General features: G+C 36.5%; 2 protein-coding genes across 2 annotated transcripts; both read left to right on the forward strand.

Moving 5' to 3' along the window:
• The first annotated feature begins 220 nt into the window (after nucleotides 1-220).
• On the forward strand, nucleotides 221-8,086 carry LOC113080499 (solute carrier family 26 member 6-like). The gene is made up of 19 exons (XM_026252642.1): nucleotides 221-714; nucleotides 1,229-1,368; nucleotides 1,483-1,593; nucleotides 1,990-2,165; nucleotides 2,242-2,406; nucleotides 2,623-2,775; nucleotides 2,992-3,074; nucleotides 3,224-3,371; nucleotides 4,377-4,490; nucleotides 4,638-4,715; nucleotides 5,124-5,219; nucleotides 5,350-5,456; nucleotides 5,799-5,868; nucleotides 6,340-6,432; nucleotides 6,651-6,788; nucleotides 6,886-7,101; nucleotides 7,183-7,237; nucleotides 7,566-7,684; nucleotides 7,839-8,086. The coding sequence occupies exons 1-19, from the start codon at nucleotides 566-568 to the stop codon at nucleotides 7,860-7,862; spliced, it is 2,235 nt and encodes a 744-aa protein (XP_026108427.1). The 5' UTR covers nucleotides 221-565; the 3' UTR covers nucleotides 7,863-8,086.
• Nucleotides 8,087-9,776: 1,690 nt separating this feature from the next.
• Nucleotides 9,777-23,890, forward strand: LOC113080494 (monoglyceride lipase-like). Its single transcript, XM_026252638.1, has 8 exons — nucleotides 9,777-9,933; nucleotides 10,967-11,111; nucleotides 16,001-16,107; nucleotides 16,918-17,054; nucleotides 19,829-19,939; nucleotides 20,591-20,680; nucleotides 21,103-21,318; nucleotides 22,178-23,890. Exons 2-8 carry the CDS (start codon nucleotides 10,987-10,989, stop codon nucleotides 22,292-22,294), a joined length of 903 nt encoding a protein of 300 aa, XP_026108423.1. The 5' UTR covers nucleotides 9,777-9,933; nucleotides 10,967-10,986; the 3' UTR covers nucleotides 22,295-23,890.
• Nucleotides 23,891-24,126: the final 236 nt, after the last annotated feature.

Below are 24,126 nucleotides of genomic sequence, written 5' to 3' on the forward strand. Positions count from 1 at the left end.
TTCAAAGATCAACTGTACACAATTCACTCATTCAGAAGCACATGGTTTTGCAGAATGAACATGTTTTCTATCTAATCAGGCTGAGATAAGGTGGTGTAGGGATCTAGTGTTAACGTTTCCAACATTGACTCTGTAGAACCCCTACCCCTCCTTTCTCTCTCTCTCTCTCTCTCTCTCTCTCTCTCTCTCTTTTTGGGACTTTGCTCCCCATATGGACACATTAGAATTCTATCAGTGAGTGTGTGAATGGATCAGACGGGTATCAGAAAGGGCAGGATACACATTAACACAAACTGTGGTAGAAGAGCAGGGCCAGGGACATTCATCAATCCATTGCTGTCCAGAGCTTCACTACACGAGCAGCAGACCTGTGGAGCTCTCATTACAAATCTGGAGACTGGAGAACATCATTCAGAATTGTTCTGGGTCCGTTTGCATGGACATTAAAGATTTAATTGTCACTGTGAGGACATACGTTTTGGGATCTATGCCCTGGGTGTGATCTGGACAGTGAATTTGAGAAGAAACATTTTCAGGATCACATTTAAGATAGAGAGGATTCGAAATGGAAGAAAAGATGAAAGACAAAGATCTCAGGAAAAGGGTGCCATATCACATTCAGAGAGATGTTCTGGATGAGCTCGGTGTTGACCAAGTTGCTGAGAAATCGGATTTTAAAATTTCAGCAAAAGAAAAACTCAGAGATGCTGTCAGGTTTGTGGCCTTTATTTGAATTGAGTCTTTTATTTATTTATTTTTTGCAATTTGTATGTGTTTAAGGGAAGAGTTGTTTGAAAATAAAATCTGTATTTTGTTTGCCTTCTTTTTTTTTTAATTGTAGCAGTATTGATGCTATAGTTAAAAAAAAAAAAAGAAATTACTCATTTGTTTCTGGCTGGTAAATTTGACTAATAATTACAAAGAAATGGCAAATAACACTAAATTAAATGTGGAATTATAGTAGAAAAACAAACAGAATTTTCTTGTAAAACATACTCCTATGACCTTCAACTTAAAAACACGAACTCCACAATTTTGTGTCAAATCTAATAATCAAATCACTGTTGTCCAGCTGAACTGAGAAAGATCCTAATAGCATTTTGTGCTTTAACGATCCAACAACATCTCAGAGAAGTCTCAGGCCTTAAAAAATATAGAATTAATTATTAAAGCAGTTATCTTCTTCTTCTCTGTGTCTCATAATTTTCTCTTTTTCTTTGTTCATCAGGTGTACAGGCCCAAGGTTTAAGAGCTGTTTCCTATCATTTGTTCCTATCCTGGCTTGGCTGCCACGATACCCTTTTCGAGAAAACGCTATTGGAGATCTAATATCAGGAATCAGTGTGGGAATCATGCACCTGCCGCAAGGTCCAACACAAGCACATGCACACCTGTATTACCAAAGCACATTTATTACCTAAGACTAAACATAAACACAAACAAACACACACATGTAACATGCAGTGTGTTTTGTGTCTCTAGGTATGGCATATGCTTTGCTGGCAGCAGTCCCTCCTGTTTTCGGTCTGTATTCCTCCTTCTACCCCATTCTCATCTACTTCATATTTGGAACATCTAAACACATTTCTGTGGGTAAGTACACACACCTCCCTTTTATAAGACGGAGGCATAGTTCGGGACAGTTCACTGAAAAAATGACAATTCTGTCCTAATTTACACACCCTCATTTCATTTTAAATCTGTATGCCGTTTCCTTGGAACACAAAAAATATATTTACATCAATCTTTTCTATACAACAGCAGTTCATGCTCCAAAAAGCACCATAAAAATAGTCTGTCATGACTCTTGAGCAATTTATATATTTTTAAAAATGCTTATGGAATGACATGCAGTTGAGTAATTTATGACAGGACTTACATTTTTTGGTGGGCTTTCCATTTGAATCAGATATGTCACTTATGGTACAAGTTTAATGTCATTTCAGTGCTTTAAACCAAATAGTTATATTTTCTAATCTCTGTCTACAGGTACATATGCAGTTATGAGCGTTATGATTGGCAGCGTGACAGAGCGCTTGGCTCCAGACTCAGACTTTGTGATACCAGGCAATGATACCAACAGCACCATCTTGGACATTGCCAGCCGTGATGCAGAGAGGGTCAAGATCGCGGCCACTGTGACTTTCTTATCTGGCATTTTCCAGGTAGTCTCGTTTGTAAGTGTAGGCTATGTGCTTTTGCAGTTGTGTATGTGACTAAGTGTTTGGTATCTGTGTGCAGTTGCTCCTCGGCTTGGTTCGGTTTGGTTTTGTGGTAACTTATCTCTCAGAGCCATTGGTGAGAGCTTATACAACAGCGGCCGCCATTCACGTTATCGTCTCCCAGCTCAAATATTCCTTTGGCATCAATCCACAGCGGTATAGTGGACCTTTGTCTCTTATATATGTGAGTATAAACACACACACAGTCCCGAACACTTACTGTAATTAAGGACTATCCATAACTGATATGCAAAAGCCCACAGACAAAGACAAATAAACACATCTATGTGTAAATTGTGTTTAGTGCCCCCTAGCGGCCGGGGTTATGATTTGCACTTAGCGAGCTCCATATGTTTTAATACTGATTTCTCTATATATGTATTTTTCTTTCTCTCTCCAGACAGTAATAGAGGTTTGTGCATTGCTTGGACAGACTAATATTGGTACTCTGGTAGTTAGCATTGTAACCATCATAGGTCTGGTTGCTGCAAAGGAACTTAGTGCCTTGGCGGCGCGCAAAATCCCTATTCCGATTCCTGTTGAGCTGATCACTGTGAGTTACATCATACAGTGAAACACAAAAATGCACATACAAATTTACTTAGCTAACTGTGGACATACAGAGACTTATTTATATTCTCTTTTTTTTTACAGTAAAATGTTATTGTATATTTTTTAATTTATCAAAAACGTCATCAGTTTTGCTTGCTTTTTGTGATGTAATATGGCATATTTCTTCCTAAAACTGTCATCTTGTTTGTGTGTATAGATTGTTATTGCTACTGTGGTGTCATGGCAGATGAATTTGAGGACTAAATATGGTGTTGAAGTGGTTGGAGAAATCCCATCAGGGTGAGTCCAACCACAACTATGCAACACAAATTCAACTGTTCAACATAGTATGTGTATAATATGGTAACAGCTATAAAATAAAACCGCAGCATCATTGTATATCATCTACAAGCTCAAATACTCATCTCCATCTCTTCTTCACATTGTAGTCTGCAGGCTCCTGTGGCGCCCACGGTCTCTCTGTTGGGTTCAATGGTCGGAGATGCTTTTGCACTGGCTGTTGTTGGTTATGGAATTGCTATCTCACTGGGTAGAATTTTTGCCCTCAAATATGCCTACAAAGTCGACAGTAACCAGGTAATAGACTTTAAATGTCTGTAAAAGATTGTTTTTATTAAATGTGTATATATATATATATATTTAGATACACACAAATTTATATTCACACATTAAACTGATCAACAGTGACACTTCTAGCCCCTTCCACACAGTAATACCAGTAAACATGCAACAGTGTTTCGTCTTTTTACCGGTAAAGCACAGTTTCAAAATACCAGTAAGTCCTGTAACCTCATTAACTAGAAATAACCTTTAAATGGCTTTGCCCTCTGGTGTTGTGTTTTAAATACAGAGAGGTATATTGGTCTATGTTTTTGTTGATGTGTTCATTTTTGTATTAGACATATTTAGACTATTCTTTGACTTCCAAAAAACAGCATGGAGTAAATGTTAGGATTGGCCCAGAGTAAACCTTTTATGTCAGCATGTCCTAAACTTATGCGTGCTCTTACGGTTAATCTTGTTCTGCATTCTTACAGAAATACTGGTAATTCACTGGTCAAGTTACAACTTCCTATTTTTTCTTTTTAAAAGGTCCTCTTCACACATGGTCTCTTAACGGTAATTTAGCGGTAATTCACCTGTGAAGACTGTATACATGAAAGGGGCTATTGTTACACTGTTACAAAAATAACTTCAAATGAATGGCATTCTTTAAATTAATCAAAGAATCCAAAAAAAATTATAGTTTCCAAAAAATATTAAGCAGCACAAATGTACCATGTTAGAATAATTTCTAAAGGAGCATGCGACATATATAATATATTTTTCACTTTTAATGTCAAATTTAGTGTCAACATAAAACAAACTGCCATAATAAATCTGCACTTAAAATATATGGTTAAAGGTTTACAATATTTTCTTTTAATTTATACATTTAAGCCCATAATTTTTCCATCCAGACACATTTGACGTCTTTTACTGTGTGGTTTTTTTTTGTGCTGAAAGTCATTACTCTATATCAAAAAATGTTAAAACGGCAAAAACTTTTTTGTTTCTCCTATTATCTGTTCTCTGATTCAGGAACTCATAGCGTTGGGTCTGTCTAACTCCATTGGAGGCTTATTCAATTGTTTTGCTATCAGCTGCTCTATGTCTCGCAGCATGGTGCAGGTCAGCACAGGAGGAAAGTCACAGGTGAGAACTTCAGCAATCTGCAATCTGACATACATAACTACATATATCTTTGACTTGCTAGTTCTGGAGAGATGGATGGTACCTTCTTTAGATTACTGTTTTTTGGGTGAAAGTTCAACTTGAAACCTGTCTCTGTCATTCTCTCAGGTGGCTGGAGCGATTTCTTCTCTGGTAATTCTGGTGATCTTGTTAAAGATTGGCGAACTATTTGAGGAGCTGCCAAAGGTCAGTACCTAGAATCAGCCCTTGTGTGCGCCTTGCATTAATATTCAAACTTATCTGTGCTTCAAGGATTAGTTCACCCAAAAATGTTCATTTTCTTACCCTCATGTCGTTCCAAAAACAAAAGAAGAGATTTTGAAAAATGTTGATAAACCAAACAGTTGTTGGTCCCCATTGACTTCCACAGTAGGGAAAAAATACTATTGAAGTCAAAGGGGACTATCAACTGTTTGATCACCAGTATTATTCAAAATATATTATTTTATGTTCAACAAAAAAAAAGAAATCATATGAGTAAATTATGACAAAATGTTCATTTTTGGTAAACTATCCCTTTAATTCAAGAATATGATCATATGTCCATTTATAAGAATATAGACATATTGTACATGTCTATGCTGGTTTCTTTAGGCTGTGCTGGCTGCTATAATCTATGTAAACCTGCAAGGCATGATGAAGCAGTTTGGAGACATCAGCTCTCTCTGGAGGACCAATAAAGTGGATATGGTGAGAGAGATCGAGAAGGAGGGGGTTTCATGAGAAAGCAAAGCTTATGCAACACTTTAAAAATAGACAAAATATGAAAGATCTGAATACACAGTTTAGCTGTTATTTACTCTGTTGTTTGTGTGTTTAGGTGGTGTGGGTGATGACTTTGATCTTGACAGTGTTGTTTAATCCTGATATGGGGCTTGCTGCATCTATTGCCTTCTCCATCCTCACTGTTGTCTTCAGAACTCAACTGTGAGTGACAGAAACCACATACACAAAGCTAAATAATCCACAAACTCACATTAAACTGTGACACAGTCTTGAGCCCTAAATGATATTCACATACATGTAACTGTTTATATACTTAAATGAGAACGGAAAACTGGTTCTGCACGCGGTCTCCTGTTTTACTTTACACTGCTGATGAATATCAGATGTGAGCTCTCTTAGACTGGCCATATGTACAACTGGCTTAGTAGCTAAAGTTCCTGCTTTTGAAAGCATTCTAAACAGTTTGCATAAGAATTCACCATCTGTCCCTCTGTGTGTTGACTCCTTTCTTCTTCTCTACATGTTTTTTTCTCTTTACAACAGACCAAAATACTCTATTCTTGGCCAGGTTCCTGGCACTGACATCTACAAACCAATAGATGACTACAATCAGGTGACCATGACCACCATTATAGTGATTTTTGTGAATTACAGTGTACTGAAACTAGGTCTTTTTTTTTTTTTATTTGATTTTGTTGAAAAATGTAATTGGCCACAACACAGTCTTTCACCTTTGACAAAATGTTTTATTAATGACTTGTGTTCAAGATGTATAAAAATGACTTAAATGATAAACAGTCAGTTAATAAACAAATTTGATAAATTGAAATTTGGTTCCTATTTTCAGGATTTGTCTTCTAGGGCATCAGTCAAAACACATTACATTTAATTTGATTAATCTGTTTTTGCATTTGTAAATAACTTTGAGTATTGAGAAAACTGTAATTGCAAATATTGCGTTACAATATTTGTGCAATTATTTTGAAAAAGTATTTAGAAATTCTTGATTTTATCATACAAATTATTATTACTACTTTCTGTTATTTTGAGTATAATTTCTCTGTATTTTTTTACACACTTACAGGTGAAGGAGATTCCTGGTATAATGATTTTCCATTCATCTGCAACATTGTACTTTGCCAATGCTGAAATGTATATTGATGCACTCTATGAGAAGGTAGACACACACAAACACCATACACACATATACTCTCAAGCATATTAATTCACACACAATCACATAAAGAGCAATTACAAGACACTACTCGCAACAGGCAATTATCCCAAACATAGCTCGAACGTAAACATTCACTGTGTGATTAACCCAAACAAGCTACATACAGCACGTGCACAGGTCAGGACATTCACACAGTAAAAATAAATGTTTGTGTGCAGACTGGGGTAGACGTGGCTAAACTTCTTTCACACAAGAAAAAACTGGAAGCGAAGAGACTCAGAAAAGAAAAGAAAGCTGCAAAGAAAGCTAAGAAAGAGGCCAAGAAAAGAGCTAAAGAAGCTGTTAAAGCTGCTAAGGTTTGCTTTTGAAGACACTGTGCCTATGCACGGAAAGAAGTGAGAAAATAAGTGTTTGTGTTTTCTGACTGAGTCAGCGGTCTCTGCTTTTGACCAGGGGGAGGAACCACCATTTTCAGACACAGATGAAAGTGGGGAAGAAGCAGAGGCAAACGGAGATGTGCATAAATTGTCAGTCAAAGAACCAAGGGATGTGGCTGCTGTGGAAGCGGGGCCTGACCATGACACTGACACCACGCTGCCAAGGGCAATCATCCTTGACCTGAGCCCTGTCAACTTCCTGGATACAGTTGGCTTGAAGACTTTACGCAATGTGAGACAATGCGTACTGTACATTAGTGACTTTTTAAATATGTAACGTTTTAACCTTGTTAAAACCCTTTGTTTAATCCAGATCTATAAGGATTATGGAGAGGCTGGTGTACAGGTGTACTTCTGTGGCTGCCAGAGTAAGTGACCAGTACAAACCAGTAGTTTCACCAGGATGTTTTTGCAGTGATTCTAGTATAGAAGGACCATTCTGGGTGTCCTCAAGAATCTCTCTATGAACAGTTCTTAAAATAACCTTAATTTCTTCATGTGAAAAACATTTTAATGATCTAAAGAAACTTTTTCCCACTATAAAGAATGGAATGGAAAAGTTGCATGGATGTTAAAGGTTCTTCATCAATGTCACATTTTCTTTTTGTTGTCTAGAAAGATGACATTTGGAATTCCATTTGAACTTGCAGTCAAGACGGACCTGTGTGTCATCATTATTTGTAATCTCTCTTTCAGGAGGTGTTGTAGAGAGTATGGAGAAAGGCGATTTCTTCAACGAGAAAGTAACTAAATCGATTCTCTTCTCATCTGTACATGATGCCGTTCTTTACTGTCAACAAGGAAACAGCGAGGAGGTACAGTACATTCTTATATCATATACACATACATAAACGCATGTCAGAGATTTCCTAATCTTGTTTAGAAATGTGTTGAGTGTTGGTGGCCAAGACAGTATGTCGAAACAAATGTGACTGAATAAACCTCATTTCTTGCCTTCTACTTTTACAGGTTATGCAGGGAACACATTTGTAAATCCAAACACCAAACATGATACGGAACACAGAGCTTGATTGTTATTTATTGTGTATTTCATCATGGGGAAGAATAAGTTAAGGAGGTGTTTTGATGAATAATTTTTATTTTTTTGTTTGTTTGTTTGTTTGAATAATGAGACTCTTTTGAATGTGAAATATCTGAAAATGGATCTGCCATATAATGTTATTGTGTAAGACAAGTCAACTGTAAAAAAAAAAAAAGAAAAAAAAAGGAAATTCACTTAGTTGTGAAACATCTAAGAAATATGTTATTCCAGGTTGTGACACTGTAGAGTTCCAGGTACATAATGAATATAAACTCAGTTTTCACTGTATAATCAGACTCTTGCAAAGTTCCCATATTACCAATATACAATACTGTTCAAAAGTTTGGGATCAGTATTTATTTTTAAAGGAAAAACAAACTGCATCCACTGTTCATGTAACGCTGGGTTCTTGGGGAAGTTGAAAACGGTAAACTTTCCCTCACATCCAAAAACGCAGTTATTTGGAGGCATTCTCAAACAAATGCAGTGCTTTTCCAGGAGAAAAATAAGGAGTTCATATAAGGAGTTCCGCTCTCATCTACGTCATTAGATCCACAATAAAAAAAAAAAAACATCCGAAACTTGTACCAACCCTAAAGTAAGATTTTTGACACAGAAATTCTCAGTCATTCTTCCAAATTATTTTTTAAACTTTGGCCATGTTTAGCTTGAGAATCCCTCTCTTTAACAATGTGAACAACTCTGAATACATGAAACACCATTGTACCCCCCCCACTTTAATTGATCAAAAGTGTCAGGAAAGACGTTTAAAATGTTACAAAATATTTTTGTGAAATAAAAGTATATATATATTACCATCAAATCAGCATATTATTATTTCTGTAGGATTATGGGACACTGAAGTCTGGAGTAATGGTTGATGAGAATTCAGTTTTGCATCACAAGAATAAATTTATTGGAATTAATTTGGGGGAGAAATAGCAACAGTTATTTTAAAATTTGTCATCAAAAAATGCAATTGGCAAACTTAAGAGACTTCTTTCAAAAACATAAAAAAAAAAATCATGACCCCAAACTTTTGAATGGTAGTGTAATTATCATTAAAAAATAAAAATCAGTTTATGTATTTTACTATATATATGCAATATATGCTGTTTGTTAAGTTTATATGCTTGTGTATTTAGAATCATTCTAACTTAAATAAACAGTAATTTTCTTATTCTTGTGGTGGAATTGTTTGGAAATTATCTACCATGCTAGATTACCGGTTATCTGTGAACATATTCAACCCTGAAATAACAGGATTGGAGTTCTTAAACTGCTCTTTGTTCATGTTCAGTCTGAAGTGCTAAGTATCTTAGTGATGTTTAAAAATAAATGAAGAAGGTCTTTTACATTTGATGGGTGCTGTTTTTGTATGTAAATTGTCTTTAACAAGTTTCAGAGAAACTGGTCTTTCAAGAATATCCCAAAAGGAAAAGATTTTCTAGAACCTGTCCATCTTCTTTACCTGTGTATTGTTTCTGAACAGATGATAGCCTAGCCTACCTGTGACTAAAGCACAGGTGGTGTGCAACTGACTTACTGTGCAAGAGGTGAATAAAAAGCCTTAACGACATTTCCTCATCTGTATATCACACACAGACTAGAAAACAACTCTAGCCTAATGCAAGAGAACAGCATTAGTCTCATACCTTAAGCTTAGCTTTTAGTCTAACTGAAAGAGTTGACATACTAAGATTAATGAGTTTAATAAATCTCATTTAACTGTAATCAATGTTAAAGAACCGAGAGAGAGACAGAGAGAGAGAGAGAGAGAGAGAGAGAGAGTTTCGTGGGTGCGTGCGTGCGTGTGCGTGCTGGCGGTTTCTCACACGGCTCCCCTTTCAATCTTCCTCCACCCATCAGGCGGCCGTTCAGCATCTGTGTGTGAGCGGATCAGAGTTGAACCCATTGCAGGAAACAGCAGCAGGCTGAGCGCCGCTGTCAACGAACGCCTCCAGTACCGGACCACTGACTCCTAAATTTGAGTCTCCAGTATTCAGTCTGTAGCAGATTCAGGTAGGTGGTTGGTTGGATTTATTTATTGTTGGTTAATATGTAGTAAATGTGATATTTGCGAGTCACCTTTGCGAAAAGCTATTTAGACATAATCTAAGCCAGACACGCGCATCGAGTCGAGGGAAGTCACATTCCTTGAAGAGCTGAGTGTAGCCTATACATTTTAGGTATAAAAAAACTGATTTGTTTTATATCAATAAATAGTTCTCCAAGCTTTAAGGTATGCCTATTTATCTTTGCTATGCATACACATATAGCCTAATCAAAACTATAATGAACTGGGCACTTAAAAAGTAGACAACGATCATAGAGGACAATCGAGATACTGACAGTCAGCTGAAAATGCATAGGATTTTGAAGAATAAGTAAAAAAAAAAAAAAAACTACCATTATCGTTGCATAGAAAACAAGCCATTAATAATCAGTATGGGCTAAATATCATCATTAATAGACTGTTGACTTTAATTAATTTTAAATGAATGATGAAAACCAACGTGTATCCTGTCATTCATTGTTTCTCCGGGTTAGGAGAATGGATCGCTTAACTGTGGCTGTGACAATCTAAATAAACCAGTCTGTGCTGGCCTCGATTCTCTATCGACCCAGATAAATAGATTGGACTGAAATTAATTGGCAGGTCGATGCTTTGGAAGCTTTTCTCACTGTCTCCCTCTTGGCACTCTGTCGGTCACAGCAGTCCCGCAGTGCACGCGCTGTTTTTCTTTCTGCCTACCCTACAGGAAACTGCTCAGTGCGAGAGATGATGACAACAGACTCTCTTTGAATCGTTAGTCCATTTAAAAACGCGCGTGCTTGTGTAAATACTCAGGACAGTCCTGTGCTATCGCTCCGGTGCTCCTTACGTAAGGGACTGGACTGTCATTGAAAATATTCTGCCGGTCGCTGTACGCTGCGCTGCACTAGATGAATGAAATCCCCGGAATGCATACGCTAGCCACCTGCCTGTTAGTCGCTGCTGTTTCATACTGGTACAGCAGCGAGCTTCTGACAGCGCTCCGTCTGTTTATTTCAGACTCAGCCCTCGGCGGGGACATGCCGGAACCCGAGGGGAATCGTCGGTCACCGCAAGGTGTCCCATACACCGACCTGGCGCACATCGTCAACGCCGACGGACTGCACTTGTTCTGCCGTTACTGGGAGCCAGACAGTCCTCCGAAGTAAGTGCGAGACATTCGTAGATATTAGATTAGGTCAGGCCTCTTGGGATAAAGCAATAGATCCTCCCGTTACAGCCTCCGGTAAAGCAGGACGAGAGGCTGATAAGCGTTTACGGATGTTTCCTTACGGAGCTTATTTTTAGCCCACTTTCAAGAGTCTGCCCTTTACTTTCCAGCACCTCCGCGGCTAGCTAGGCTACTTTTAAAACGTGACACGCATTCAAAACTACAAACAGGCTATAACAGAGAAGATTCATTTGGCAGTAAACGTTAACAGTGGTTGATCTGCGGTCTTTTGCGAGGTTCTCTTTTGCCATTTTTGCAAACTGTTGGCCCATCACATGATGCCTAAACTGGTGAGTGAGGAAATAGACAAGGGAAGTTTCTTGAAAATCCTGTATTTAAAGGTGCAGTTAGGAATTTATAAATGTACTGCTAAAAAACCGAGTTAACACATAAACTCACTGAAGAATTCATTCATTACAATAAAAAAATAAAAAAATAAAAATAAAGCTGTTTCAAATGCATGTCATATGAATGAGTAATGTTTCTAATTTAAGTTTCATGAACAATAAATTTAACAAACACCGAAAGTAATGATAATTTGTCTTGTAATGGGTAGAGGAAATGATTAAGTGAATTCAGTGGATGATTCAAACTGATAACTCCAGCTGCTAAAGCTGTATCTGAAAGCGTTTCACTGCCATTTACAACTTCTCTCCTGTGGCCACATATGATAATAAAGTGTCCGTCTTGGGATCTTTTCGGAAGTAGTAGGTCATCCAGGCACTTTTTGCTTCTTTTTTTTAGAATAATTGTGAAATGCTCTTGTAGGCCTACTGTTTTTCATCCTACTGTATAGCATATTTGGATGCATGATGAGTCTTTTTGTTCATAATTCACACTGGACAGGCTGTATAACGCTGACACAGTATGCTGGAAACAATGAAAAATGAACAATTCTTTGGAGAAAACAACATTGACACAAACAGTTTCTAAAAAAAGTTGTATTTTACATGGAGCCAGTCAGCTTCTCATGGGTGCCACCCTGTTGACATCACATGCTGTGCAAATTAACTTACTTAAATAATAGGTTTACTTTAAAGAGAATTTATGTATTACAGGCAGTGCCTGCTTTCACTCACAATGTTTTTTTGTAATCCAGTTTCTTATAAATGCTATCTTGTTAAATGACTATACCATCCTGAATTACTCATCTGGTTAAAGTTAATGTGAAAAGGGCCCACTCAGGTTCTATACAGTAAAAGCAGAACGGAAGGTCTTGGTTTCCATGAGTTGAAAGCCCCTGCTCATGGCCTCTTTATGACCACTTGTAGACACACAAACACACTCACACAGTACAGATCTGCTACACTTTTCTAGCGTCATCTGCTGTGGTTCTTCTAAGTAATTATAAAAATAGGTCATATCAGGCAGTGTTTGTGTGGATGTCATGATTACACCAAACAGGTCAAACTGCTTACTGTTGCAGAGCTGTTTTTTTGCCATTAGCTATTCACCCTGAAGTGGCCATGTTGCAGCCCAGGGGAGCATGCCGTTACCATAGTTACCACCTCTTCCCCTCTCTCAGCCTAATTTGATCTCTAATGCTTGTCAGCAACAGTGTATATGACAAGAGTGTGTGTGCATCTGTACATGTTCACTGGCATATTTAATGAGAGTATATTGATAAACCACAAAACCATGTGATCTTCAGTGAAATGTTATAAAACCACAAATATTTTGTTTTGTGATGTGGAACGTAGCTTTTCCCATGACTGAAGGGGAAAGATTCAGAGCAGCTAATGAAACTAATGCAGGCATCAGAGATGTTTACATCAGACATCTGAAGGAATGCTACCAGGATCCCCTCTACTGCACTGTCATTCTGTTTATGGTAAAATATTTAGCTCGTGGTTGATCGCTTGAAGGTTTTGTGTCTGTTTACTAGCTGATTAGAAACATATCAGCTTAGGGTGGGACATGGAAATTACTGAATGCTTCGCATCATGCTATAATAAACTGATCCAATACACATGTTTTTTTTTTGTATTACATAACAAAATCTGAATGAGGCCAAATAAACCAATTTCGAATCCCACCTTTTACACATTTAGTGTATACATTTTATACTGTAGGCTAAATCTGGGGTTTTAAAAAACAATCTTTTTCTTCCTAAAATAAAATGGCATCTATATATTTTATGTATGAAAAAAGCTGAAAATATGAATATATTAAATAATCCAAATGTATTATTACTAATAAATGTGATATTATAATACAACAAAATGGAACAATTGTTGTACTAAATGTAATATTACCATTGTAAATACATTTTGGTAGCATTTTATTTTACAGCTCTGTTCCTCATGTACATACTATTTACTTATTATAGTAATTACAATAACTATGTATTGACTAGGTACTACCCCTAAACCTAACTCTAACCCATGTACTTACGTTGTATTACCAGAACTTTCTTAGATAAACACACTGTAAGTACACTATAATACATGTAAGTACTCATACTGTAAAATAAAGTGCAACCAAACATTGTATGTTAACATTGGTTTTGAGACGGTTTTCTGACTTAAAACTAGATGAATAACTTTTTCTCCTTATTAAATATTTTCTTTTTATACATGTCAGTAAAATAAAATTAATCTTCATAATTTCACTTTTTTTAAAAGCTGAAGGAAATAGTAATGCAAGCAAATTTGGTCAATGTGATTGTACAAAAAAATCTTAACATATTTTATTAATATCTTAAGTGAACATGTTACCATGTATGTTTTGTAAAATCTTTTTTCCTCTCAAGTTTGTGGTGAACCTCCTAGCACACAGGTGACATCTACACCAAACCAACCTTTGAAAGTAAACATGAACGTAGTAAGGTGGTCTGTTGGAAGTTAAAGTTGACCGATATGAGTAGCTGAAGTGGCAAACTGTTTACATTGAGTTTACCACTTCACTGCTTGGGTTAACATTTAACAGAACTACTCCGCTTACAGTCCAGACATCATCTCACAATGTCCCTGTGCAGTCGCTTACATGGACATGTCCAGTGCTGATGCCAGGAAGTGTGTGTGAAAGTTGAAAAGACCACAGTAGCCCACTGTATGACCCCAATCATGATTGACAGATCGCAATAGATAACCTGGGCACTGAACCCATGCAAAGTAAAACACTCATACACAGTCCAACAAATTGGGTCATGCCGGTCAGTGTGGTCCATCTTCTTCTGTCTCACAGCATTTGGAGAAGAATTCCTCTACCAAACATGGTTATTTAAACAGTTGTTGTAGCAGTGCCAAATTATACACAAAACATTTGGCCCTCATAAGTATAGCCAAAACTATACAGGCACACTGAATTTCATTCTGTTTATCTCTGCTCTGCCCTTGATGATTGTTACTTTGTAGTTTAACTACTTTAGAACTATTTTGGAATTTCTAAAGACATGCACACTCACACAGTAGTCTCTCTGTCTGCCTCACAAACTGCATTCCCAGGGTTCAAGGAGAAAAGCGTTTTGACCTAAGGATGATCATAACCACAAAAACTTCCATTTTATCTTACACCAAGTTACCAGCTCGTAGATTGAGGCTGAGAGGCTTTATTTTTAGTAAATGCATTTCTTAGTATGACAGAGGAATGAATAGAAAGAATAGCAGTTTCTCCAAATTGAAGTAAAGATGCCAATTTTCAGTCCTCTGAGACCATGTGAGTCCATTATACATTTACAAAGACTCTTTTTGTTACTGATTAGAGGCTGCATTGAGGTCATAGCAAATCTGCACAAGTTTGGACCTAATAAAGCTATTCTCATTCTCTCTACTCTCTCTCTCTCTGATCCTTCCTCTCTTTCTGCCTTATTTTTTCTGGGTTTTTAGTGTGTATGCTGATAATGAGCATATCTTGTTATTCTGGTGGGAGACTGTTAGTAGGATGTGTTTTTCTCTTCTGCTGGAAACTGAGAAATGGTTCTGAATAATACCGGTATAAATATACCAGAACCGAATGACTTACGCTTCTGTTAACAGTTATCGCATGTAAAGTTTCCAGTGCATACTGAAAACCTTTTGACCAAGTATCCTGCACTAGCTATCATGAGAAATCAGGTCCCCTATTAGGATTTCAGGCAATCCTGTTGGTTCCAAAATTTTTAATGGGTTCTCTCTTTAGTGCCTGATTACAATTCCTACCACTTCACAATATAATTTAAACTACGTTACAGTGTCTGTAAATGTCTGTTTTGGTCAGCTTATGAGGAAGCATAGCATACAGATACCCAATTAGTGTAGCATGATACTTTTAGATCAATTACAGAAGGAATAAGTCACACTTTAAGATCTGATTCTTGCTATTAACAAACCATTAACTATGAATTTTGCCTGAAACTACTAATTTGCTGCTTATTAATAGTTAGTGAGGTAGTTGTTAACTTTAAGTATTTAGGGATTATGGATGTAAAATATGGTCATTAAGAATATGTGCTTTATAAGTATTAATAAACAGCCAATATGTTAATAATATGCTAATAAGCAACTAGTTGAATTGAGAATTGGTCCTTGTGGTTTCAGAAATAGGTCTAGTAAGTTGTTTCTTTTTAGTGAATCAGAAATATTCAGGAAAACCAATGTAGTAAAACCAAAAAAAAAAAAAAAAAAAAAAAGACTGAATTGTCTAAGAACTAAATTGTCTTAGAAGTTTTAGAACAAAATTGTTGTAAATGTATGTATTATTGAAATTATTTCCTTACAAGTAATAAAATAATTGTTAATGAAACTGGAAATGGAATTGGAAATGTTAAAAGGAATCAGAGCCAGTTTTGTTAAATTCTTTTGAATTCCCTTCCCAAATCAATAATGTGTGTTTTCATCCATCAGGGCTCTGGTGTTTGTTGCCCATGGAGCAGGAGAGCACTGTGGGGGATATGCTGACATTGCTCACAGCCTGACCCAGCATGGCATTCTGGTGTTCGCCCATGATCACGGTGAGTGGCAGACTCCTAATCAAACGGCTAAAATCCCCAACACAGATTTGTTGGTTAGCAACAGTGCAGCAGTGTTTTGGGTCGTGTAGGAGGGCGTGCTCTTTATGAGAATGTGACAGAGTGGGGTGAAAACTATTTTACGCCCACATTTGATTCCTTGTAATTCATCCACCCAGTTTTCCTGTCATTTACAACAGATGTTGTGGGCATGGACATCCTGGGTGTAGAGTGGGGGATGGAGTTGAGAAATGAAAGAAAAATGAAATGAAACAGAAAATAGCAGGTGCTATGTGTACAGAATGTTTAAGCTGTTTTGTGGCAGTACCATGGTAACTAATGATTCACGCAGAGAGACAGCAAGCCACCTTGTGATGAGCAGTTGGGGTTGTGTGAGTGTGTGATTTGACTGTCTGGTGTCTCGGTGTGAGTAATTGGTTCAATTGAAATACAACAAACAGAAACCATTACAGTCAGTTTCTGTTTGTTTCTTACTCTCTTTTTGTCTCTCTTCTCCTCTTACATGGAGTCTAACATCTCAGTATGTCTGTAAACCACATGCTTTTTGGAGATTCTATTCTATTCTATTTTATTCTATTGTTCCATTATTAATATTATGTTAATTTGCTTGACTAAATGTCATGTCAGTTATATGCCAAAATTTCCTGAGCTCTTCTTTGTGAGCAATTAGCATTGCGCTGTGAGTGACAGCCCTATTTATCTCCTGTTTCAAAGGAAAGCTGATATACAAAGACACGGAGGCGAATGGAAGCATATGTTACATCATTAATTCTCTTTCTCTTATTGTCTCAGTTGGTCATGGCCAGAGTGAAGGTGAGAGAATGGATATCAAAAACTTCCAGATATACATCAGAGACGTCCTCCAGCACATTGACATTATGAAGGGCCGGTACCCCAAGCTGCCAGTCTTCATCATTGGACACTCAATGGTAGGACATATTTTGAAGCCAGTTCCCCATGTCTTTTCATAAGCAAACATAGGTCACATGCTTTCTATAGACCTTTCTGTTCTTTGGGTTCACACCTAAAACGATAACTGTATAGATAACTATATTTGTAGTGGACCTATATTAGTGTTCACACCAGTGATAATGTTCTGTTTATTTAAAGCACATGCTGCAGTTTTCTGATTGGCTGCCAGTGTTTTATTTTTCATCAGACTCAAAAATCATTCTGAAAGTTATGGTGTGGGCTCCACTATTCTCATAGAATTAAAATGGTTATTAAAACTTTATAGTATTGTTATCATTATAGACAAATAACTCTACATTTTCATTGTAAAAGCTATGGCTGTGAGTGAGAGTGAATATATATTAATGTAAGAGAAAGAGAGTAGACTGCACTTTGTGTGACCCTAACCTGCATTAACTTTTTGCAGTTAGGCGTGTTTTCAAAATTTTGGTGATAAAAATAAAACAAAATAGGCAATACTATTTAAAAAAACAAAACAATATAAATTGTTCAGTTTATTGGACAGACCGATTGTTTTGTGTCTTTACACATCAATGTATCGAGCCGCAGGGTTTAATTTGGTTTTGTTTGTGTAGTTTTTTTTTAAATGTTTTATCCGTGATTCCCATACACTTACATTATAAGACTGATAGACTGCTACGGTTTTCGGTTAAAAATCTTGGTTTGTGTTCTACTGAAGAAACAAAGTCACCAAGATGGATGCCCTGGGGGTAAACAGATAAACATCCAATTTTCATTTTTGGGTGAACTATCCCTTTAAAGATCGCAACACACGTATTTCCCAGAAAACCTGTATAATTCAACCAATCCGATGATGACTTCAAAACTCCCAAAGTGTTTCCAATTTTGTGTGCCGTATGCATCAGACGTTCAGCCAATGACAGTGTTGCCAAGTCTACATTTTACCCACAGAATTGGGCTACTTCAACACTGTTTTTCATGTCTGCGGGTTGAAGTGAGTCCAATAACATGATATTTATTATTTCTTATGAAAACCTGGCAACCCTGACCAACAGTCCATTGACGTGATGTCTGAGGCTGTCTAAACTGTGACTCATGGGGTGGAGGCTACAGGAAGACCTTTTGATTTTGCTTTGTTACATTTTCCATGTTCAGCATGTGTTAAATCCAAACTGTGCATGACTGAACTTAACAAAAAATCCAGCTGGAAGCTCTTTACCTTTTGTTTTTGCTCAACAGTTCTTATTAATAAAACAGACCAGCTGCATACTCAAGAAGCTTCATGTCATGAGCCCTGTAGACTAGAAATGTTTCTGGATGTATGTATCAATGTATTTCTGTGGAACATCACCATCACAAAATCATAATTATTTCTGGGATAGTTATATGATATAAATACCCCACTACATGAGTGTCCTGGTAAAGAAATCCTAAAGTTAGTACCCATAATGCACCTCTCTCCTGCTCCTTCAGTGCCGATTATAACTCTAAATTATAAATCGTGTTCCTGCTGCTCTAAAATCTCTTTAGTTTTCCCCCTCATTTACTCACTAATCTAGTATCTTATGTAATACCAGGCTGTTTGGTACTTATATAATCACAGTCTTTAATAAGAAATTTGTAAAATGAAATGATTGTAAACATGCTTCCTGAAAAGAAATGTGCAATTAGGTGTGTATTGTTACCTCCAGTCATGGGACTATATGTCCTTGTACTTTTCACTTCCTGAGGCCTGAGGAACTGAAGCTACTGGCTGAATAAACATTTGCTTTCCTATCACATGTTTACAGATGAAAATGAACAGTGTCATATAATAATGTGCATGTGTGTGTGTGTGTGTGTGTTTGTGTGTTTGTAAAGGAAGTGCACGTACAGATGCAGCTGTGAGTGTAATTATCTGTGTGTAGGGTGTGCGTTTGAAACTTCCAGTTCCTCCCAGGAATTCAAAAATTCAAAATTAAAATGCAATTACCTTTATAATAAAATCAAAACAAACCACCTATTTTCTCGATGAAGGTTTAAGTGTTAGTGTGCATTTGTAGTGTGTCTAAACTAAGTGTGTGTTTAGGTTTGTAAGTCTAGACTAAAAGCTTTTGTGCGTAACTTAAAACAGCCCATTACTGGAGTCTCTTAGAAATGTGGTGGGAACTGTTCTTTAATCTCTCCAACTCTTTTGAATCCTGGCCTCTACTCATGAATATTCATAGATAGGATCATAATAGAAACAAGATGAAGAAAGCAGAGCATCAGAAAATTACTAATTAGGGGCTTCTCACTTAGATTTACCCATGTAAGGATGGAAAACATGTTTATTGTCAAATTAAGAGTACATATTTTTCATGCAGTGTATAACTAACAGAATATTAATACAGTTTTTTAACTTTCTAATTACAAGGACCCCAAAATATGGTGTTCAGTTTGGTGGATGCTCTTCCTAAAATACAAAGACAGATATGTATATACTTTAAAGTAAACAAAACCCCACAATTAAGCATGTTATTTTAAAACAACACGCTATTATCAAAATAAAATAAAATAATCACAATCTAATAATTTATGATTTGTTTTTACAAAGCAGAATTAAGCTATTATATCATAAAGTATTTTCTTGGAAAACCTTGTGTTAAAAGAAAATAACCAGTAATGGAATTTTCTTTCTTTTTTTTTACTGTGGAATATATCTGTATATGGGAGGAATCACAAAGTACTTTACAAGTAAATACTAGATATTGCTGTTTTCAATCACATGACTGGGTTTGTTTTACTACAGGGAGGGGCCATTTCCATTCTGACCACCTGTGAGAGGCCGCAGGATTTTGCAGGTGTGGTTCTCATAGGCCCCATGGTTCAAATGAATGCTGAATCTGCTACACCCTTCAAGGTAAAAAGTCAATGAACATGCTATAGTGACAGTCAGTTCTTCTTTCTCCACAATTTTTTTTTTTTGCATTTAATAACCACCACAATTGAAACATGAGGCTGTAAATTAGATATGCTGCCCCCTGCAGTCAGACTGTTAAAGCAATTTAATAACAATAGCTGTCAAAAAACAGCAGTGGAGCTTTCAGCGTGTGGCAGGCAGCAGAGATTTCTCTATTCAGGCAGTCTCTGCCTCTCATCATATGTCAACTATGAACATGTTCAAATTTAATTTAACAACCAGAAAGTGTCAAAATAGCCTTTTAGAAAGGATTTAGAGTATCTATTGTTTAATCATTTTAAAAAATATATTTTTAAATAATGCATTTTTAATTGCTCATTTAAAATAATGCATAATGCCGTTTTTTTAATAACATTCATACATTTTCGGTGTGGATTAAGTCCAGGGCCGTTGTCTGTTTATTCAATATGTGAACATTTTCAATTTTTTTTGTTATCTGCTTAATTTGTACTTTTGTGAATGTTTCTATTAAGTTTTTCAAATATGTAAATGTGTAAATATGTAAATTCAGTCATTCAGTATTTGGCGTGACCGAAATGTTCAGTTCTCTGTAGTAAATTGTCAATATGTGGCTTTTTGGATTCTTTGCAGGTTTTCGTGGCAAAAATTCTAAACCGCTTGACTCCCAATCTCTCTCTTGGTGCGATCGAGTCAAAATGGGTCTCAAGGGATCCCAAACAGGTACAGGAATCTATGTCAAAGGTCCTCTGTAGAAGTAGGGCAATGCATATGTGCGTAAATTTCACATTGACAGTTAGTGTGCAAATAGGCCTAAGTAGACAATCTGGCAGCATTGTTTATAATGTTTGCTGTTAAAACAGTATTTACATAGTAAACCTACTCTTTTAGATTGAGGCTTATACATAGTGACAACATATGAATGTGATTTTCTTCATAGCTTGGGTCTGGAATACTCTTACGTCAACAGAAACAGCTGGTTCCATTTATTCAGCCATAATACACAACATAAACATTATACAGTCGCCTAGATTTCACTGTAATTGTTTAAAACCTCAGTTTTACCTAGTGTAGTCTTGAGCAAAGATTTACTGTTATATTAGGATCATGTTTGTAATCCCACATAATCTCCTCTTGTCCATTAGGTGGAGGCATATGACACAGATAAACTAAATTATCACGGAGGCCTGCGCATTGCATTCGGAATGCAGCTGATGGAAGCAGCAGCTCGAATTGAGAGAGAATTACCCAACATCACATGGCCCTTCTACATTCTCCATGGCGATGCCGACAAGCTTTGTGACATCAGAGGTGCTCATCTAATGTATAATGAGGCCAAGAGCACTGATAAAAAACTGAAGGTGAATCAAACGTGCATAAACATGGACCAAAAAATGCAAAAATTAACATTCTCTCAGCATTTGCTCATCCTTTGTAGAACACAAAAGAATATATTTCGAAAAATGTTTCAGAGTTTGTTTTTTCAGGTCCATGCAATAGAAATAATTGGGGTCCAAAGTCGGTTTGGACCCTGTCGACTTTCAGTATTTTAACAAAAATTGTTGAAACATTTTTTCAAAATATATTCTTCTGCAAAATAAAGAAAGTCATACAGGTTTGAAAGAATGAAATAATTTTTATTTTGGGGTGAGCTATGCCTTTAAACTGCAGAACTCGAGGGTTGACTTGTGAATATGATCTGAGCTTATGTTGTGCCAGTATATGTTTTGAATTTCTTAGTATAACCTGATCCAGATGTACATTCATGCAGTACTCTGAATGGAAACACATATCATAGCCCTACACCAAGATTCATGCAAAGACTGTAAAAAGAAAATCATAAATATAATTCATACAGGACAAACCACAGCTGTGGTTGCTGGAATAATTCTGTAAAAATACTGTAAAAATTTTAGCATATTTATGGAACAAACTGCAGTTTAAATCCATAAATAAATTATCTTTTTGATTAGAAAGGCCATGCTGCTACTAAAATGTTATACTGACAAACACCTTTTTTTACTTCCAAAATGTATTAGCATTTTACTGTAAAATTACATGAAATTTAAGGTTACATTTATATTACTGTTTTTCCCTGTGTATAGTAGGGAAACTTATTTACTGTTTTTTTTACGGTGTTCTTTTACAGTTAAAATGACAATTTTGTACAGTTTATGCCTTCCTAACCCACAGATCAATTTGTGTTTTTGTGACCAACAGGTATATGAAGAAGCCTACCATGCCCTACATCATGACTTACCTGAAACTATTGAGTCTGTCTTAAAGGAGGTGAGCACCTGGATCCTGGAGAGACTCCCTGCCCCTCATGTGTCTTAGCTGTCAATCACCGCATGCACACTTGCCTAAGCCCCACCCCTGACCGAATCTTTCATCTGTTCATCTATACTGACAATGAGATGTCTGATTGCACTACATGCCAACAACACCACCTTCACTTTAATCTACCTAGGTGATAACATAGATATGTCTAGGTAGATGCACTAGTAGCGGCTGTATCTATGGGCCGTCCTCCATATATAAGCCTGTATGTCTGAAACAGTAGTTATACGCATGTATGAAAATCTATATCTACAATAGACTTCAGCAGACGGTTTTGCTAAACTAACACAATACAACAAGACAAAGCTGACATTTAAAATGGTAATATAGTTTAAAAACCTGTAATGTTGAGTGCATACAAACCAACACATTCTTATATGTGAAAGTTTATCCAGTTTCTTTAGGAATTTAAATTTAAATTTAGGTGGTTTTTATATCTAGAGGATGCTTAATGAAACTTCACCATTCCAGGATGGCAGAGGCATCTACTTGCTTTGAGTGGTCGAATGTGGTGTCTACCTTTATATATCTATTGGTAATAAGAGGTCATTAGTAAATTACCTTTGACCTAGAGATCCAATCAAGCTTTAATATGGCCAGTAAGGGTTCTGTGGGAGTTTATATTCCCTGTTATACCTTCAAAGGCATCAGCACTGCGGGGTATGGCTTGTGCATTAACCTAGCAATCATCATGAGTAATATAATGCACCCGGCAGCCCTCAGTGCTGAGCTCTCTTTTGAGTTGCCAGAGTAATAGAACAGCTGCAGTTTGCGCTTTGTGATGTCCACTGCTCATAAGAGATGTAGTACTGCCCCCGCTGGACAACAGCAGTACTGCATTCTGCTGTGAGCGCAGTTACCAAGGCAACTCAACCTTATATTGCTTGTGGCTTGGCAGAGAAACAAACTGTACCTACAGAATGAGAATATGGTAATTCTTTGAGACATTCAGAGAGCAAAATGTCTGCTGGGCAAATGTAACATTGCACTCGAAGAGATCAAATAGATGATCTCTACAGACACATCTATGCAGGAGATCCCACAGATTCCCATATATACACAATATATATCCACACGTTTTTTTTTTTTTTTTTGTGGTTTGACTGTTTCAAACACCTCAGACTGTTCCATTCCTTGGAGTAAGTGGGGAAGTAGCTGTTCTGCAGCTTGATTGATTTCATATGATTCTTTCTTATGGGCTTTGGAATTGTAATACCTTATTCCTTTATTTTTACAAGCATTTCGTTACTTTGACTACTTTATTATTAATAAATATGTTACTGTTGAAATTATAAGATGTTCACATTAGCTTTTGACCTCGTTGTAGCTCAATGAGGTTTGTAGCTCAAAAATAACAGGAAATTGTAAAAGGACAGTCGTTCACACCAGCTTAACATTTAACGTGACTGTTTTGATTCAGACAAAAGAAGGATTTGTTACAGAGATTTGTCTGTAATCCTCAAAGGCATTTTATCAATGAATGTAGATCAATGAAGGTTTTATTGAATGTGGCACGTGGCAATGGAAGCAAGCAACGAGCAAAAACGTTATCTATTATTACATGTTTTATTACTAACTGATCTAAATCAATCAATAAAAAAAATAAGAAAATAAAACATTTGGTGTGAGCAGAAATGAAATGTTCAGCACAAGATTGTGAATAGTGTGCATGTTTGTTAAGAGATTATGTAGAGAGAAACTATAGTCTGGATGTTTGTTTCACACATTGAGCATTTTATTAAGTATATTGTCTCTCAATCATTTGAAATGGATCACTTGTACATGAAATGTATGTTACACTTCTTATATATTTGTAGAATAACTAAATC

Source organism: Carassius auratus, unplaced genomic scaffold (assembly GCF_003368295.1).
Source record: "Carassius auratus strain Wakin unplaced genomic scaffold, ASM336829v1 scaf_tig00031427, whole genome shotgun sequence".
Classification (NCBI taxonomy): Eukaryota; Metazoa; Chordata; class Actinopteri; order Cypriniformes; family Cyprinidae; genus Carassius; species Carassius auratus.